The 19,957-nt window shown below is 32.8% G+C and overlaps 1 protein-coding gene across 50 annotated transcripts in view; it reads left to right on the top strand.

Moving 5' to 3' along the window:
• Nucleotides 1-19,957, top strand: part of RIMS1 (regulating synaptic membrane exocytosis 1) — a 436,905-nt gene that overhangs the window by 316,996 nt on the left and 99,952 nt on the right. For 19 of the 50 annotated variants that reach the window (XR_013960390.1, XM_080664365.1, XM_080664330.1 and 16 more), the window contains 4 exons: nt 452-514; nt 4,899-4,988; nt 12,115-12,198; nt 18,649-18,720. The exons of 2 other annotated variants lie outside the window; for them this stretch is intronic. Coding sequence is in view for 47 of the 48 variants with exons in the window: in XM_080664365.1 (XP_080520491.1) it covers nt 452-514; nt 4,899-4,988; nt 12,115-12,198; nt 18,649-18,720 (309 nt within the window). In the remaining variant the exon portion in view is untranslated. Of the gene's footprint in view, nt 1-451; nt 515-4,898; nt 4,989-8,851; nt 8,912-12,114; nt 12,199-18,648; nt 18,721-19,957 lie in introns of all 50 variants that reach the window. 29 more of the 50 variants (XM_080664325.1, XM_080664343.1, XM_080664324.1 and 26 more) reach the window with 9 other exon arrangements.

Below are 19,957 nucleotides of genomic sequence, written 5' to 3'. Positions count from 1 at the left end.
TTAGTGGCTATAAAAGCCAACAAAACTATCATGATTTAAGTTGCTTAAAAGAAATTAAAAAAATGTAGGGTTCCCATCATTATGAGAAAGACCAAGTTTATAGGCCTTTCTAGTTATTAAAATAATCCAAGTGTCTAGAATTAGAAATAGATTTCTATGTCTTATTTGGGGAAAGCTTGTTTTTCTTTTGTTTTTATATTCTGTAAGATCACTTTGAAATACAATTGCAAATCAGCAAAAACTAGGACTTTGACCATAATGTTTGTACTTTATTGTTTAAATTTTTAAAAATACTGTCATGTTTTGTTTAACTTCTCAAGCAAGTATGCTAGTGCAGACAATCTGGTTTCTTCCCTTTTCATGTTTTCATCGGCATACCATTGGCATATCCCATGTCATTTAATGCCTCATAACTTATCTGTTTCACTCACCACCCATCCTGTCTGTGCAGTGAGCTTCTTATGCTGCCCAGAGCAAAACGAGGACGAAGTGCAGAATGCCTACATACTACCAGGTAAATACAGGGATTCGGTAATACTAACTGTGTGTGATGACTCTCTTTCCATTCTACTATTCTTCCGTCTTTTCCCTAGTGGTATAATCACAAATATGTAAAATTATTTTCCCAAATATTCAAAATTTGTTTCATTTTATATGGAGGCTGTGGAAAAGCTTCCAAATGTATTTTAATTCTGATCCAGGCAGTTGACTTTTCTATTTGTATACTCAAAAATGCAGAGACCGGTGAGCCTCTGCAGAACTGTGTACACATTCCTAAAACTGAGGAACCAATTTCTGCAGTTAAAAGCCTAAGTGCTCACTATGAGCAGCCCCACCCCAACACACATACCTGTCTAGTCACAGAGGTCTGATCTACTGTGCATGGCACTGTTACTGTTTCCATGATTATACGTTTGCTTTTGCTTTTAGCCTTTTTAAATTTCCTTTTGGAATCTACTATTGTTTATAATTTTTTTGCCTTTAATAAAATCTTTACCAGTTTATTTTTTATTTTATTTTTGTGTTATTTTTCTATTTTTGTGACTTATATGCACTTTGAGAAAAATTGATTGTGTTGATTGTTTACAGTTTTTAATTGCTGAGCTTCAACTTCCTTCATGATAAAGAGAGGATATCTGACTTGCTAACTTCTAACCCTTCCCTCCTTCATCACAACAATTCTGAAATGCTGCAGCACAAACTTTTTCATAAAGGCAGAGAATGTTATGATGCCTCTTTAAAGGTGAGAAGGAAAGGAGATCTGATAGTCTTCTCTGAATTGGAGCTTAGAACCTATACTTTATTTTCATCTCATTACATCTTGGATTTCACATCCAATTAAATCCTCTTACAGATTACTTATAGAATTCAGTGTGTAAATATTTATTGTCTATTTGGAGTTAGAAGAAGATAAGGAAGTGAAATAACCAACAGACAGACAAACTCTTCCAAATATTTTGGCCAATAAAAACTAAGTAGGAAAGAGCTATAACTGGAATACCAGTAATGCAAGGACAAATGCAGAATATATTATGTCTACTAGTACATAGAACACGAGGTCCTGCTTAATCATGCAATCATGATCATGCTAAGAGGAATTAGTTTAACTTTTCATATGTATAAAGTCCTATTAATAACTACTGCCATTTTTGCTTATAGTGCCACAGGGTAAAATAAGAAAATTTTAGTTCTGTTTGTGGAGTGGGGGTAAATATACAAAATCGTAAATATTGTAAAAAATTAACTCATTCTTTATAATGCTCAACTGTCCAGGCTTACCATTTGTTGTTCTTCGTGACCAATAGTTTGTTAATAGAGACAATTTTTTCAGAAATTCGGAAAGTTTTCTCAGAGTCCTATTGATCTGAGTAACTGTAAAAAAACAACAACTAAAAAAGCCCTGAAAACTTTATGTTTATTAGGCACCTGAGCGGGAATTTCTAACATATTCACACTAATAGTCTAAAGAGAATAGCCAAATTTATAAATTTTTAGTTTTTTTATTTTCTACTTCTAAAGGTGAAATATCAGAGTTTACATGATATGACATACCAGTAGTTTAATCATTTTGTACAGTCATATCTTCAGAACACATTATATCTATTCACTTATGAATTTTCAGAATAAAACTTGAGGATTTACTTTTTTCCAGTAAACAAGGAAAATAACTTTTATTGAGTACCAAACACAGTGTTAAGTATTTAATGTACTTTATCCCAATTTCCTGACAGTAACTGTATGATATTAATATTATTATTCTCATTTACAGTTAAGGAAAGATGATAAGGAAGTTTAATTTGATAAGGAACAGAGAAAGAATTAAAGAAACAGGTCTATTCGACATTTTCCACTAAACTAGTTTTTCCAAAAATATATTCTGAGGAGTTAGTCCATTGTGATGTTCTACCAATAAAAGTATTTTACTCAGACAGATTTTGGAAACATTGCAAATTAAAGCCCCTCCCTGGAGATTTAATATGCACAGCACATTAAAATCACGTACTAAAGAAATCTCTCATTGTTTAAGCCATTTTTCCTTACATCACTTAACCATCTAACTCTCTTTTTCATAAAATATATCCTCAGAAAGTAATGCTGAACAGAAAATATTGTGGCTGCCTCACTGTCCTAGATACTTTATACCTGTTTTTTCATTCAATTCTCACAGCATCCCATAGAAAAAGGCTTAGCCACTTGACCTGAATTACCCGGGTGAACAGCCAATAAGTGGCAAAGCCATGGCAGTAACTTAGACCTTCATACTGTAAATTGTATGTTGTTTTCCATTCATTGCCCCATCCTATGCTGATCCCTGTTCCTGAAAAAATCACTTTTGAATCAATTGATTAGAAGTTATATAGCATCCTGTTACTAAGGATAGCTGCCTAAGTTTAGGAGTTGAAGACAATTGTCTGTAAAGAGACAGAATCATTAGTTCCAGTAAAATTTGTCTTCAATTTGTGCTTGAACATTGTACTCTAATACATTTTTAAACTAAAGCTTTAAGAGTTTTCCTTGGATTCAACCATTAGTATACACATGGCTAAACCAGTGAGGTGTTTGATGTTATGATGTGCTCAGCAAATGTTATTCCCTTCTCTATTTATCATACTTTAATGTAAGCCAAAATGGACAATGGACTTTCACAGTGAGCAATTTATTAAATTATCAAAAAATTGATTAACAACCTACTTTGCTCTCGGTGGTATAGATAGTTCAGAAGCCCTCATTGATTTTAAAGGAATTCAGATGAAGTTTGGCCTTGTTTTGGTCATTTTCTGCTGCATGAGATTTCATATTCTGGTTTGCATCTAATGCCCATCTCTCCCACTTTCCAATTATAGATTATACCTATGGTCAGGTTTAGATCTAGAAGCTTATAATGAAAAAACTTGCTTCACTAGAGTAGTTTCTTGATCTTTTGCCATTTCTTTCCTTAACCTAATTGAGTACCATGATCAACCTAGTCCCTACAATATTGGTCAGTTATTGAATTATTAGAATATTAACTCTTAGTCATATTTTAATTCCCAGATTACATAAATATTTGGCTAGTACTTTGAGCTACGAGTTGTTTACTTCCATGGAAGCAGGTATAATATTAAATCAGTGATTACATAGTAAGTGTAAATATTGGCAATTCATATAGAGTAGTTAGCAGATATTTTTCAAATTAAAGCAATTGAATTATAATTTTGAGTTATCTTAATTTTGAAGACAGATGTCTATGATTCCATATTTTAATTATTCTATTTCTACCTTCAAATAAGTAATTTGCTTTATTTTGAGAAAAAAATCAACAGCAAAATATCCATCAATGTTTGTAGCTTTATAGGCCACCTACATTCTTCATACCCTAGTAAAATTTGCTTCATATATATCTTTCTGTTTCCTGCGTGTTTGTGTGGCCATATTCCAGACATCTTGTTAGGCATTATAAAACCTTACCGCCCAAGATGCCTTTATTACAGAATGGTTCTCACTGGGATAGTTACAGTAAGAACCATAACAGTGAGTCCCAGTTACAAACTAATCCTTTGTCTATTAAAGACAGCACATTTACATTCTAATAAAGCATTAACATTTTCCTTGAAATTAATTATACACAGAGAAACATTTAATTAATGGTATCTAAAATAGTTTTAATTATAAAACATGAATTCTAGATTCCTCTAAATGAAGTCCTACTCAAATGTCAGAATTCTAGCTGTCTTCTTTGTCATTTATTTCTTGTTTTACCTGTTGATTTTGGTTATAATAATTAATTTCATATTATTTTATTTTTGGATGATATTAATTTGTGAAGTTCAGTTCTGCCTGCACATACTCAAACCAAATCAGTGATTAGACAGGACTTTCCCCTTCATCATTTCTGTTTTAACTCAAAAGTATTGAGATTTACTGATGAAATATTGGTTAGGTAAGAACATGTGGAAGACCTTCCACTTCCCTTGTCTAGCTGAGTTGTAAAATTTTTCTCCTCTGATGTCCTTCATTTTGTTTTGGTGTGGCATCTGTTCTTGGTAATGAAGTTTTAGGCATTTTGTTGTAGTGCTTTTTGTATCCAGTTTTTTTTGTTTTTTTTTGTTTTTTTTTTTTTGTGTGTGTGTGTGTGTTTCATAAGCAGGTGTGATTTGGTTTCATTTTTCAGTCTGAGACCCTTTTAAAAAAATTATGCAAAGCAATTCAAGCATAATCTTTGTTTAGTTTCATTTTCTAAACAAAATTTTGCACCGTCATCCTGTCAGCTCTTTCACACCCTTGTGAACTGAATCATGGTGATTCTACATTTTATGTAAAGGGGACATTATTTTATGCTTTACTCTCTAACATGGTCTTCCTTTCTTTGTTTTCTTTGTCTTTCTCTTCTACCATTGGATGCAATGCACTGGCACTAGTGAACTGCAGCCCTCCCTTGACAGGGCTAGGAGTGCTAGTACCAACTGCTTGAGACCAGATACTAGTTTGCATTCACCAGAACGAGAAAGGTATAAAATGAAGACTTTCTTAATTTTCTATCATTTGTACTAGTGATTTTTTTTCTAATCACTTTGTTTTGTTTCATGTGAGTCTTGCAGGTTTATTCATCCATGTTCACTTTGCTAATTGTCTACATTTTCCCCTCCCTTACTGTACACGTCTATGGAGAGATATGTATATGTGGATAAACCCAAGGACCCATATACACATATTTCCATGAATGTTGTTGCAAATGGTGTGGCGTAATTTGGAGCTGCTATTGGCTGCCGCTTTTCTCCTTCTGTTGCTGTTTAGTTGTTTTATTTACATACTACTCAGGGAGCCTTCAGTATGCTGATAATGTTGTAAGGTCCAGTGAGTTATCTGAAGGGGAGGATCATTTTTCTATTAGTCCAACTGATAAAAAGTATTTATAGGTTCAACAACAACCTTCCATACCTAAAAACAAGAAACCTATTTAGATAGAATCCTTTCCCTGTGCATCTATGTTCACTTTTTAGCCAATCTGCTCTTTGATATAGAACAAGTTTTGCATTAAATTATATTTTAATAACAAAAAATGGTATGCTCACCATAGATTTCCTGATTCTTAAAAAATAAATACATAAATAAAAATATATGTATGCATATAAACACACACAATTTTGCTTAAAACTTTTAATTGATTAGCAAATGATTATAATTCTAAATTAAATGTATTCAGTGCTTGTTACACTGCATCCTAACTGTGAGCAGCTAATTTTTCCATTATGATGGAACTTTTTATTTCAGTAAACTTGGTTATAATTGATAGTCTTGGTTATAATTGTTACCTGTTTTCAATTATAGGCTACCCAATGGAAATTTGCATACTAAGTCTACAAATCCTGCAGAAAAAAATATTTAATCATGCTAATGTAACCCCCTTCTTCTTCAGAGGCTGCTTAAAGCTTTTCTTTAGCAATATAACTGGTCTGATTCTATTCACTTATTTATCAGATGTTTATTTATACAATGGAATAATAGGTACAAGTACACATACTCATTTTTTAGTGTCCTTGTAAGATTCCACTAAAAATCCCTTTATTTTTTATTCTTTATATTTGTAAAATTTGTAATAGGAAAAATAAAATTAACTATATTTTGTATTTTTTTACATTTGTAATAGAATTTTAGTTGAAATAACTATAGACTGACTCTTCAAAAAGCACAATAAATAGTATTTTATTTTATTTTGTTACAGATTAACTCCAAAAATAAATACAATAGTAGTAGTGAGAAAAAATTTTTTTAGTTCTTATTACTTCCTTATATGTTTCTGGTTAGTACTAAAACAAGAGCATAAATAGCTTACGTCAGTAGACTCTTCTGACTATAACACCATTCTAACATTTTTACCATCTATGTCAGTGTTATCTAATAGAAATATAATACAAACCACATGTGTCATTTAAAATATTCTAATTGCCTTATTGAGATTATTTTAAATTAAATTATTTTAATGCTTCAGTTAACCTAGTATGTCTGAAATATTATCAGTTTAACATGTACTCATTTAAACACTATTCGTGAGATATTTTGCATTTCTTTTTTTTACAGTAGCCACATGTGGTTCGTGGCTGCTATATTGGATATTGGACAGCACAAGTCTGTTCTCATGCTGAAGATTATCTGGCATGTGTTCCCTGGTGACACTGAAGCCACAGAGTTCATAAATCAGTCTCTTAGATAATACCCTTAAAACAGCTCAACCTGTAGAAAACAATCTGGCCCAAGTTAACATGGGCAGGTCATCATGAAGGTCAGGTCATCATGAAGTCTAAGTGAGAATACTTACATTTGATAGAAAAATAAAAATGTGATTGAAAACCTGTATTCATTCTATACATCAAATAAAAATAAATTTGTTATTAAAAAATGAAAGGGGGCAGGGTGTGATACTATCAATGATTTTTAATTTATTTGGGTTACTTTGTTTCCAAGAAGGAAATAAGGTGAGATGTTTTCATAAAGAAAATCATAGAAGTTGTAAATGCTTATTGATTTGAAGGATATGGACCTCAAGTGCCCTTTTGTGCCCACACCTATAAGCAGATTTGAAGCAGAACATAACAATATAAACAGTAGTGACATTTTTTTCTTTGGAAAATGTACCTAAAGTCCCCAGACAGGATGTGCAGAGAGTATGAAGAGGGCGGCTTAGACTCTAAGCCTTAGAGGGTTCTCCAGGTTACTTAATTTCTCTGATTGAACAGAAAGTTTCTTATGTCAATGTCTAATATATGCATAGTGGGTAAAATGTTAGAGAAAATATGTTTAAAACCTAATTTCATATTCCTAAAATAATAACATATTTCCATAACTTTGTGAACTATTAAGTTAAACACTTTGCTGATCTGACTTTAAGCCATTTTGATGAATATTTATACACTGTTATACCAACTTAATACCCTTTTTGAAGTGTCCTGACTAACTTTGAAAACAAATGAAGTTTTGTGTTAATATAAAGGATGAAATTGTCAAATCAGACTTACTGCCCAATAGCATACTTCGCTAATGATTCAAAGTTAAGGAACACCAGGCACAGCTGGCATATTCTTTTTCTGAAGGAGTTCAAAACCATCAGATCCACCTTTTCTCCCCTGTTAAGTTGGTGTGGCCCAGGTTAACAGATGAATTTCGAATAATGCATGTAGAAGCACTGTTTCTGTTTTTGAGCGCCTCCATTTTATATTCTGTTGAGTACACAAATAACAAAATTACTGTGGATTATCCCATTCCCCAATTCAGTCATGACCCATAAATCAAGAAATGTTGAGTTTATTTACCATAAAAGATCTAGAAATACTAGTTATATCCTACTGAAGACTTATGATAAGTAAGGACACTCCTTTATCTTTTCACTAGCAAATATCACTGCATGTTTACAAGGTCTGGTCCCTATTCTTTCCTTTTATCTTTATCAATGTCTGTCTGAGGTCATTCATTCCCCCTTTTTCCCTGATTGGGGAGTAAGTTACAGGTGTGTATTAACCTTTCCCAGGTTTTGAAACAAATCACTGCTTACGTGTTCAGGGACACTGATATTTAGAGCCACTGGAGAACAGTTACATTTCTCAGATGTTTCATTTTCTTCCTTGATTTTTCATAAAAACCGGAGCCTTACTGAAGGCGCATCAAAGGGTAGTCTGTATTTACTACCTCCCTTTTTTACCTCCCAGTAATCCTGCAGTCTGTCTCCTGCCCCTTCCCTCTCTGCCAGTGTGCTGAAATTCCTCTCTAGATTACCTCTGCTTCTTAGTTGTTCAGCAGCATCTTGCAACATTTTACATTACCACCCTGTCATTTGAACCTCTCCTCTATTAAGTACCCTCTACAGATTTTCGTATGCCTGCTTTAACACAGTCTACTTTTGCAAGTATCTCCTCCTCTCCTATCTCATAAAGTTATGTATTTTTTAGCTCCATCCTCAGTTTTTCTCTTTTGCCCAGCCCTTCTGTCCCTGGTGTTATATTTCTATTAAAAGGGGGAAAGATCAACCAAAGGACTTGTATGCATGCATATAAGCCTAACCAGTGGTCACGGACAACAGGGGATGGGGGCATGCGTGGGGAGGTGTTTGGGATGGGAATGGGGGGATGAGGACAAATATGTGATACCTTAATCAATAAAGAAATTAATAAAAAAATAAAAGTTTCCACTCCAGTGCATACGAAGACAATAATCCACTGTCATTGGCCAGGCCAGCCCTTCCCCCTGAGTATTAGCCCTAAATTTATAAATGGTTGCCAGACCCTGTGTATGTCAAAGTTTAAATAGAATTCCTTATCTCCCCTTACATCCTTTCATAGAAAAATGTTAACTCTTTCTAAAATTTTCTCACATCTGATAGCCTTGACTTGTCACCAGCCACAGAATCTGGAAATACTTCTCCTGCTCCTCCTTCACATCAGTGAGTGATTGAATTCTACCAATTCCCTTGAAAATACTCAAAACAGAACTTCACTTTGATCACATTACAGCCCATCTCCAGTTCCACTGTCACTCTTGATCACATTAAATTTCCACCTAAGCTCTATTAATAATTTGTATTACTTTTTGTCTCCCTAGTTTTATTTCCATTAAAATTAAAATGCCCCATTTCCTTTGTTATCCACTTAAAAATTCTACTCTTTCTTCACAAATGCAAGTCAAATAACCATATATTTTATAAAACCTTTCTTAGCACTATACCTCCCCCTTGACTAAAATGAATCATGGGAATCATTTGTTCATATTTGGTTTCTAATATCATAATAGTTCACAAATATTTTATTTGTGCTATTTATGAAATGAATGATTCATATTTCCATGTAATTTCTCTTTGGGATAATGAAGCTGCTTGGCCATGTTCTGCCAAGATATATGCACTGTTGAAAGATGTGTACATATGAAAGTGTGTATATTAACTACACACTTAAATACATACATATTTGTCTTAAGGTATATAGTGCTGGGGGAAAAGCCACAATATAAGAACCATTTAATTGCTTACCGAGTCCTGTCCGTTCTAATTCTCTTATACCTCATCAGTGGGTCCCCTCTCAACTATTTATTTCTTAGTTAAGGTTTTCATTATTTATTACCTGTACTACCACAAAACCTAGAGACTTAATCTCCTTATTATCTACCTAAATATTTATAAATACTTATTGATTACATATTCTGTGCTATGCATAATTGATGTATCTCTTAAATCAAAACACAACACTATAGTGCCTTATGCAAGGAGCTCACAGCCTTTTAATTCAGTCCCATAGACATCAAGGTAACCTTTTTTTTTATTTTGGGTCCAGTGAAAAGGATGGGTTCCCAACAAGGTAGATGTTCCTGAATTAATGAATTTAGAATGCCTGATATTAAAGTACTAAAATGTAACTTATAAGCAAGCTGTTTGGGAAAGAGAAATCGAGAAGGGGTGGTTTAGTTCAACTTCATGATTAATAACTACAACATAGTCTGCCATGTTTGAAGCTGTGTGTATGGCTCAATCACAGGGGACAAAGATTTTGATTTTGGTCCTTTTCTTTAGTGTGATAGAAGGAAAGGATTAGGTAGTTGCATACATTTTAAAAGCATATAAAACATTCTAGCCTATTTGCAGCTCACAAATGTAAGATACTAAACTGTATGTAATATCTATTATTTGGGGGGAAATTGGGTATAAATTGATCTAACTCCCATGATATAAAATATATGAGGAAAAAGCAAAGACAGTTCTTACATTGGTACTACCTATCAGCATATTCAGAAGGACTTTGAGTGTACAAATATACATGAAGTATGCTAAATATTTCTTCAAAAATTACCTGTTAATGGCTTGCATTCACAATTGCTTGTTTCTAAGTGTACACCTTTTTCCTTCATAGCTTTCACTGCATGTTCAATAATTACAGCATTTTTCTTTACTTTTGTGTTAAAAAACAACAACACAGGGACTGGAATTTTGCCTCAGAAAGCAAGGTTATTCATAATCCTGTTGAGTTAATATTCCTTATTACTTTATAAAAATACATAACTCTATTTTTGTGTTTTCAATAATACCATAAGTTTTAACACAATTGAATATAGCAATGTAGAAACACTGCAGTTGTAATTGTTTTCACTTATTTGAGAAATATTTCTCTTTTTTGTATTTGGAGAAGAAAAGCCAGTAAAGTAAAAAGATACATTTTAAAGCATTCATATTGGACTGACCAATTATTTAAATAATTATGTAATTTAAAATTAATGTCAAATGTTTTTAATGTTACAAACATATAACACTTTTAAGAATACATGCAACACAGTTTTTCCTTCTGTCCAAATTCTGCTGTTTAATATCTTTATTTGCTTCACAGTTTCCTCAAAGCCCTGCTTGAGTTGGGCCGAGTCTGTCCACCTAGAGCTGACGTATTAGGCACAGGCTTCCAAGGAGCTCTCTGAATTAAGTACCTGCTGACCTCAGATATCCTGATCACATGTTAACAGCCCTTTGCTGATTTTGTCCAAATTGTCTAATACACCCAATTAGCCAAGTTATAAAAAAAGGCTGGATTTCTTTTTGAAACATTAGGCTAGTCTACTTTGGATAATTAAAAAATATTACAGCTAGATGAGTCCTTAAAGATCATTCCATTATTCCTTGTTGCATATGAGGAAGCCAATATATGGAGAAATTATCCTGTTCCATGTGTTTATATCTGATATACAAAATTTCCCAAATCTGGTCTGTTCAGTCCCTGATTGCCACTTTTAAGTTTTTGACCAGTGGCTTCTAAATTGTGGTTATATACAGGCAGAATATCAAAATAGTTTAACAAAGGAATGAACCAAGTTTCAAACACTTGTTTAAATGTTAATCACAAAAAGTGTATTATTATAAATGCCAAAATTAAAAAAAGACAACTGTTTAACCAATGGAGAGCAAGTAAAAATTACATTTTTTATTAAAGATAATGCTATTTTAGGATGATGCCTATCTGTATTTCTCATTTTTATTCATCAGTAATTTTTAAATTTCATAATTTTTAAATTTCAGTTATTAGTACTGCAGTTTTCCCCAAGAAAACTTGTTAAGACTTCACTGCTAGCATCCACACAAAGGATTTCTTCATGTCATTGTTTACACACTAGAGAACATTTTGATTTCTCGCACTTAAACTGTGTCTACTTTGTATTAAAGCTATACACCTCACCTTTACCATTTGATCCAGTAATTTCAAGGCCTAGTATCAAATAGGCACGGGTGGCTTATTAAACCTGTTTTATTCAAACATAAGGCAAATACTTAAGGATGCATCTTTTTAAATTTAAAGTTACATACATATGTATGTGTGTATAGATAGGTATAAAAACACAAGTACATTTTAAAAGGACAAAATTACATTCAATAGATTTCAAATACCTTCAAAAATAAATTGTTTTTTTATTCACTTAAAAGTTTTTAGATCTTATTTTCTTATAATATTATATTGCAATTTGTCTTTCCAAGGTTTGTAAAGATAAATTATGGAGCAAAGAATCTACACTTTGCCTTTTTGGGGTGCTTTTCCAGTCCTACTGTTCCATATGTTCTTTTATTTTAAGAGTTACTAAATGTCCTGTTTTTTCCTGTCTTGTTCATTGGGCAAACAGGGGTAGATGGTCCCCCTCCCTAGATAGGAGACGACCTCCTAGTCCCAGGATTCAAATCCAGCATGCTTCTCCGGAGAATGACAGGTACTAGTCAACTCCTCCTCACAGACAAGTGGCTTCAAGAGGCTAGTAGGCCACAAAGTGAAGGATAACCAAGAACAATGTTGGTTATGACATGCTTCCTTTCAGGGGCAAGAGCCAGATGTGCTGTGATTCCATCAATAAATGCATCCAGCTTTAATAAAGCACCTCAGAATTAGTGCAATGAGGGTAGCATGCCCTGAAATGAATGGCAGCGTGCAAACACAGAAAGTTGATTTCAGTGGAAGAGTTCTGTTTTAAGGATGAGCATTTATTTCATAGTTTTCGATTTCTAAAAATATATTTGACTATTGTTTTGTTTACATGTAAATAAATAAAAATTCTCAGGTGCTTTAAAATATGTTAAAATCTGTCCGGACCTATTCTTTGTTATATTGGTTGATGGTGTAGTCTCAGTTGTCTTGTTTTATTACTACATAAACTTGTTAATAAAATACAGGCTTTGGGGTATATTTAAAAATGTCTGATTTAGAGTAGAATACCTCGTTCTTATATATAATATTGTGTTTTTACACCAAATGCTGTTAAAGCCTAGGGTCAATCCACACAGTAGATTTTTTAAAAATAGCATCCGTGCTTTGAATCCACTTCATTCTGCTGTATCAGAAGTGCCGCAATATATATTTTTCATTGGTTTGTTATCCTCAATTGTTGTTTTATGATGCTTGTTATATTTTAATATAGTTTTTATCTTTAAATATCTTTCCTGACTGGTCACAAAGGTTTATTGGGTGTTTTGGATGCTTCTCTTTTGGTATAAGCAGAAATTCAGTTAACACATTGGTGATTTTTATTAAGTAGATAGTATATATAGTATCTCAGAAATAGAACAACTAGTCATGCCAGTGTACCAGTTCTTTATTTTTTTTAAGTATGTGTGTATAGAACAGAGTAATTGTGACCTTATTTAAGAGTAATATCATTTACTTTCTGTATCCATAGTCCATATATCTTTAGGATTTCAACTTGAAAGAAACATTATACACTGTCAGAACAAATTAATAAGTCATTTTACAAATGTTGGAAAAGATCACAAACTGCTATTTTATGAAGGCTTTCAAGATATTTTATCATTTACTTCTTACTGTTGCTTATATTTATATATTTTGGATTTTAAAGTATTTCTTCTGCTGCTATCTGATTTATAGGATAAAATTTCTGGAACTAGAAAATTAGTAAAATCTTTCATCTAAAATATTATAAATTTAAAGTCTTTTCAAATAAGAATATAAAATAATTGTATAAATCAAATAAAACTTTATATCCACATTGCTACTCACTTATTTAACAAATACTTAATGTGCCTCTACTTTGTGCACTATTCTAATGGCTAAAGCCACAACAGTGTTTATAAAAGCCAAGGTCCTGGCCATCAAGGAACTTACAATTTCATTTTATAAAAAGCATTTCTGGGAAGCCTTTTAATTATCCCAAAACAAGTGAGTCAGAGGATTTAATTTTATATAGTCACTGTTTGAGTATAGGAGAATTAAATATGATAGTTTTTGTAATGAACATAAATGTAAGTTTATCTGGGCCTTGTTTGAGCAAGATGGAATCCAAATAATGGTTTTTAGTTCTTACATACATGAAAATTAGCTATCATTTAAAGACATATGTATTATGAATTATATTATTTTATTTCATGGATTGCATACATGACTTCAAGGATAGATTTTAAGTTCAGAAATATCCCTTTTAAATAAGATTATAAAGGAAATTCTTACTAATACATAATTATGAATATATACTTGACTCTTTTATTATGACTTTTTGGTGAAGAAATTTTTTGTTCAACCAAAAATATATCTCAAATACCTTGATATTATGATTTATTGCTGTATGAAACGGAAAATTATTTGCAATAAGCTTTTATTATAGAACTCATGTGACCATAAAAATGAGAAATTATTTCATCAACAAATGCTAAGTTATGAGGTAACTATGTCAACCACTCGGCAAAACTTAACACTTGCATTTCACCTCTTATCAATTTTTTTTTACTCATTCAGGAGTTTCTAACAATTTGCAAATTAAGTGAACATAGCATCATAATTGAAGATAGTGAAAGATAAGATGACTTTTGTCCTGGGTAGCTGGAAAATATTCTAAAATCAGTGACAACTCATATAATCAGCCTTTGGATATCCTGGTTTGGGGGCATTATTGACAATATTGAAAATAATAGATAATTTTTAAAAGTAAACTTTTGCTTAAGAGAGTTTTCTAGTAAGTTGGAAAGCATTTAGTTGACCTCTTATTTCTCATTATATGCAGACTCACACAATTTATAATTTCTCAGTAGTTGAATTTCACCAGTAACCAATCTTGATGTCATCTGAAGTGGTTCAAAAAAATTTGTTTTGAATTAACAGGGAAGTATTTTTATCTAAATATAGGAATGATTTCTTAAAGTTATAGGATATTTACAATAATAATGAGAAAAAAATAGAAATTTGTAGCCCCAGGGAATGTTCTGACTTTAAAAATGTAGTGAGAATTTTCTTGCAGCTTTGTTACTAAAAATGTTGAGACTTTTAAGAATATCATTCCAATGACAACGTATCTCTTTGTAAATAACATTATTTTAATATATGAGTAGTAACTTCTATCAACCTTTATGTACGTAACTATTTATGAATCATAATGTCAGTATACTTGTGGCTTCATATTAACCACAATTTGTGAGTGGCAAGTTAGAAAAAAATGTATTTTAATACATTTAAAATTAAGTGTATTGAATGATAAAAAAGATAGATGATATTAAATGATAAAAAATTTTAATAGAACAAAAGCATGATAAAACTCAAAATAAGAAGATATTATGGAAATAGTATAACTCTGTTTCATTCACTTCTGTTCAGGGATTCCTTCAATAAACATTAAATAATCCAATGTCACTGGGTGGCATAGTGGACAGAGAACCTAAGAACATGGGGACATGATGGTGGTGTCCTCACCATCTAATTACCTTGGGTTGTCTCTTAAACTTTCTAGGGCTTAGTTTTCTCTTCCTTAAACTTAGATATTTGTAGAGGGACTCACTGAAGTCTAATTGAGACACTAGTTAGACTCTAAAATTGATTCTATGCTCCCTGTTGAATCATGAGAAACACACGTTGGTCCAGTAATAATGGCTGACACTTCATTATGCATAAGGCAGTAACCAGAGAGCAGTTCTTATTTGTGGTATTTTATAATACACTGAAGTTCAATAAACAGTGCAAAGTTTTTTTCTAAATTCATTTGATGTAAACTGAGTTTTATAGTTAGGTTTTTTTTAACTTATTTTAACTTTTTAGACTTTCAAATTCTAGTATAGTACTCAAAATATTACTGTTTTTAACCATCCACTCAACAAATAGTTAACAGCTACTATGTGCTTGGTATTGATGTTACAATAATAACCAGACACAGTTCCTAACCACAAGGAACTTAGAAGGACTAGTTTAAGGTAGGAGCTAGTTTATTTCACTGTGATGTATTTTATGATTACATGATTAATAGTTTCAATACTGTAATACATAAATATAGGTTGATTTTTTCTAACCTTTCCTCATTTACATAGCACAAGCTTTTATTTATCTCTAGAAAGAGCTGTGTTTCAAGCATACAGTATATTCTCAGCTATAACTTGGGATTCAGGGTAGAAAATACATTGGAATTTTAAAATTTTTTCTCTATTCTCACTTTTTACTGAATTACCACAATTAAGTGTATATCAGTTTCACTCAATTTGAAGATTCTTCCAAGTGGTTAGAAGAATTATAAATACATATCCTTTGTACAAATATTTAGAAGACTATTCAACAAAATAAGTTTCTATGGCATTAGAAGAGAGAGAGAAAAAAAAGGACATCCTTAAGAAGGTTAAAAGCGAAAACAATTAAAAAGTTAGATGTATGAACTTTTGTATGAATATTTATCACCCAGTTATGAAGCATTGACTCTGATTTAATATGTTTAAAGCACCTACCCCTTGCTGTTCTAAGCAGTGCTATAACTACCACAAATCCTCATTCTACATCATAGTATGAAACTATCATTACTGAAATACAAATAACCACATAATATTGATATGTTTAGAATTAGCAAACCTGTGAGGTGGTAGTATTATTATTGCCACATTGCAGTGGGAAGAAAACAGTAACAGAGAGGTTTAAGTAATTTGACTAAAATTACCCTGCTAGACAGAGATAGCACTGAGATTAAACTGAGACAGTCTGACCCAGCATCCAAGCTTTTAGTTACTACGTTCCAGTATTGTTTATGCTACAGATGCAGTGTGCACAGGATATTATTTTGGACCCAGTTCATTTCATGGTTTGACATGTAATAGCTACGTGGGTTAGAGCAAATTATTTAACCTCTCAGCCTCAATCTCCTATTCTTAAAAAATAGGGTAAAAGAGTAGTACCTGTCTGGCTGGATTGGTGTGATTAGATGAGACAATGCAGTTACACTGATCATGCTAACATGCAGCAAGTGTTGGATATTAGAGCCATCATCATCATTGTCATCAGCATCATCAGTTACAGTGATGATCAATCTAATATATGAATCATTAAGTTTTAGGAGATGAGAAGAGGAAGAGTTAAGAGTTTTACAGAGGAAGTAAACTCTCACTGAGTCTAGAAAGATTCATAGAAATTACTAGGGGTGGGAGGAAAAGCATACAAGTTCTAAAATATGCCTATAAGTGTTTTGTTGGGCAATGTTAGAAAGTTTGTACAAAGGCTACCAGATTCTCTGCATCCCTAGCTCCCCCAACCCCAGACTCTTATCATCTGATGCTCCTCTTTTAACACTTTCCTTTCTGGTCTCCTTACTGCGGCTTGAACATACCAGGCACATAACTGACTTCGGGCCTGTGTACTCGATGTTACCTTTGCCTGGGACATGTTTTCCCTGGATATATACATGGCTAACTCCCTCACCTTATGTCTTTGTTAAAATGACCCCAACTCAGTGAGTCCTTCCCTGAGCACCCTACTTAAAGTGGTAATTTGCAGCTGCCCCCAGCCACTTCCCACACACATTTCTGACCCTTCTTGCCCTAGTTTACTTTTTCTTGTTTTAGCATGTATCATCTTTGAACATACTATATAGATTACTAGTCTCAGGGGTTTTGTTGTTGTTGCTTATTTGTCTTCTACCAATAAAATGCCAATTGGAACAAATGAGCAGGCCCAGAGGTCTCTATACCCTATGAAGGCAGACTTGGTACTTTGAATTGTGTCCCTAGTGCCTAACAGGGCTTGGAATAATATATGTTTAACACTAAGGATATCTGGCATTAATAAGTAAGCAGAGCAAAGGGAAGAGAGTAGATCTTAAAAGTTCTCTTCACAGGAAAAAAAAGTAACTTTGTGTGGTGATGGATGTTGACTAGACCTATTGTGGTGACCATTTTGCAATATATACAAATATCAAATCAGTTTTTGTACACCTAAGCTAATATAATGTTATATGTCAGTTATATCTTTAAAAAAGTCAAGCAGTTGCCTCCTAAACATTGTTGAAGGAAGGAATATTGGGAAAGAAAATTAAGCATAAATTATAGACAATCAATGATTGAGATAAAATACAATTTTATTTTATGGTTTCTTTTTTTTTGGTATGTGAGTTTCTTCACCATGATATTTTATATTTATTTCAAATATATTGTAGTCCAGACACATTTTAGGTTAAATAGGCATATATAAACTGCCTTAGGGATATAAGCTTTATATATAAACATTATTTCTTTGGGAAAATGCATTTGGAGTCCCAAATGTTCAGTGAAATATGTACTTTTGGGTCATGGAGTAAATTGGGAATATTATTATTTCTTTGATTTGTGAAGTGATTGGCTTTTTAAAATGCTATATGATTGCAAAAAAAAGCCATATGTAATTGCAAAGGCATCTTTATGATCATTTTAATAGTTAATTTAAAATACTCTTACTTATGTCAAATGTTTCACTATGGCATTTTCTTCTCCTCATAATTCTGTGGGAGAAAAAAGAAACAAAGGAAACATCTTTGTAACACCAAGTTTCAACTTGTAAAAGTGAAGTCACTTCATCCCTTTGTGGTCTTTTTGCACTTAAACCATTGCTGTCATCACATCTGTCATCACTGCATTCACCATTGGATTTATTTACTCATTAGGAGAGGCACAGTTGCTCAGCAGGCGTCCCTGTTAAGTCATTACTGTTGACTTGCCCATCTAGACTAATGGAATGTCAGCTTGTTGTCTCCTGTTGGACAATTTGTGTCTTCCACACAGTACAAGTTCTGATTTTTATCTTATTTTAAAAAGTACTGACTGACAAAACCATTAGGTAAGATGGTTACCATTTTTCATGCCTGTTGCTTTTATCATTGTATGATATTACCACAGCTTTATTCATCATATATTTTGTATTTCTTTAACACTTCATTCCACAGGCACTCCAGAAAATCTGAAAGATCTAGCATCCAAAAACAGACTAGGAAAGGCATTGCTTCTGATGCAGAAAGGTAGGCTCGGTGTTGTGCTGTGCAGCCATCTTCTGTTTTACTAATATATTCAGGGTGCCTTCACTCGGATTTTATATGATCAGATCAGCTCTTATACACAGATGGTGATATCGAAAGACATTTGTGTAAATAAATCACCTATGTGGGAATAGTGTCATCAAAAAACCAAGAGTGATTTGAAGGCAGCCCTTATATCTTAGGGATCAAGAAAAATCTCACGTATAACTTTTAGTGATTATTCTGATTTTTAAAGAGAACTAAATGCATACTTATTTCTGTATACATATTAGGACATTCATATTTTGTTTCTGAGATTATGTTAACAATGAACATAGTACCTAAATATGCAAATATTTGAGTATCTGTTATTTATCTGAATAATGCCTTTTAAAAATGGTTTTCCTACAAATGGATAATCTAGATTCTACTTGTATATTGCAACCAAAGATATTTGTTGAGTTAACTTAGAAATTATAAGGACTGCTGATCTTTCATTTGTGTAATTCCTCTAATCCTGCAAATTTTTTTAATATTTTGGGTGCGAGATATTTGTTCGCATTTACATAGTTGTAATAAACACCAAAAATCCAATTAACATATTTATTCATCCAACTATTATTGAAAGCATGTAGGATGAGATAGATGTAAATGAATAAGCATATTCAAGTATCATAAAAATATGCACAAGATACAGTGAGAACACAGGGAAAAGAGTGGGGTGCTGATGAGTTAGTAAATATTTTATAAACAGGTGTCACTTGAGTTAAATCCAGTTATATAAAAGTAGATGGGAAGAGTAGAGTATTGCATGAGAAGGGAACAATGTGAGAAAGCACTGAGGCTTGACATATCCTCATATATATGTATATGTTTTTATTTATTTCAGAGAGGAAAGGAGAGGAAGAGAGAAATAGAAACATCAATGATGAGAATCATTGATTGGCTGCCTCTTGCACGCCCCCTACTGGGGATCGAGCCCACAGCCCAGGCATGTGCCCTAGACCAGAATCGAACCCGGGACCCTTCAGTCTGCAGGCCAACGCTCTATCCAATGAGCCAAACAGGCTAGGGCTGAAATATCCTCTTGAGTTGGAGGAAACCGTACCCATTTGGGAAGGGAGAATAGGATACAGGAGATGGGAAAGAGGTCTGAAAATAAAACTGGAGAAATTCTTAAAGATTATGTTATGAATGCCCTTGTGGGCCATGCTATAGATTTTTACTTTCTGCTTTATTC

Source organism: Plecotus auritus (assembly GCF_963455305.1).
Source record: "Plecotus auritus genome assembly, chromosome: 4".
Classification (NCBI taxonomy): Eukaryota; Metazoa; Chordata; class Mammalia; order Chiroptera; family Vespertilionidae; genus Plecotus; species Plecotus auritus.
The sequence above is the reverse complement of the archived record's forward strand: the minus strand, read 5'-3'. Positions and strand labels throughout refer to the sequence as shown.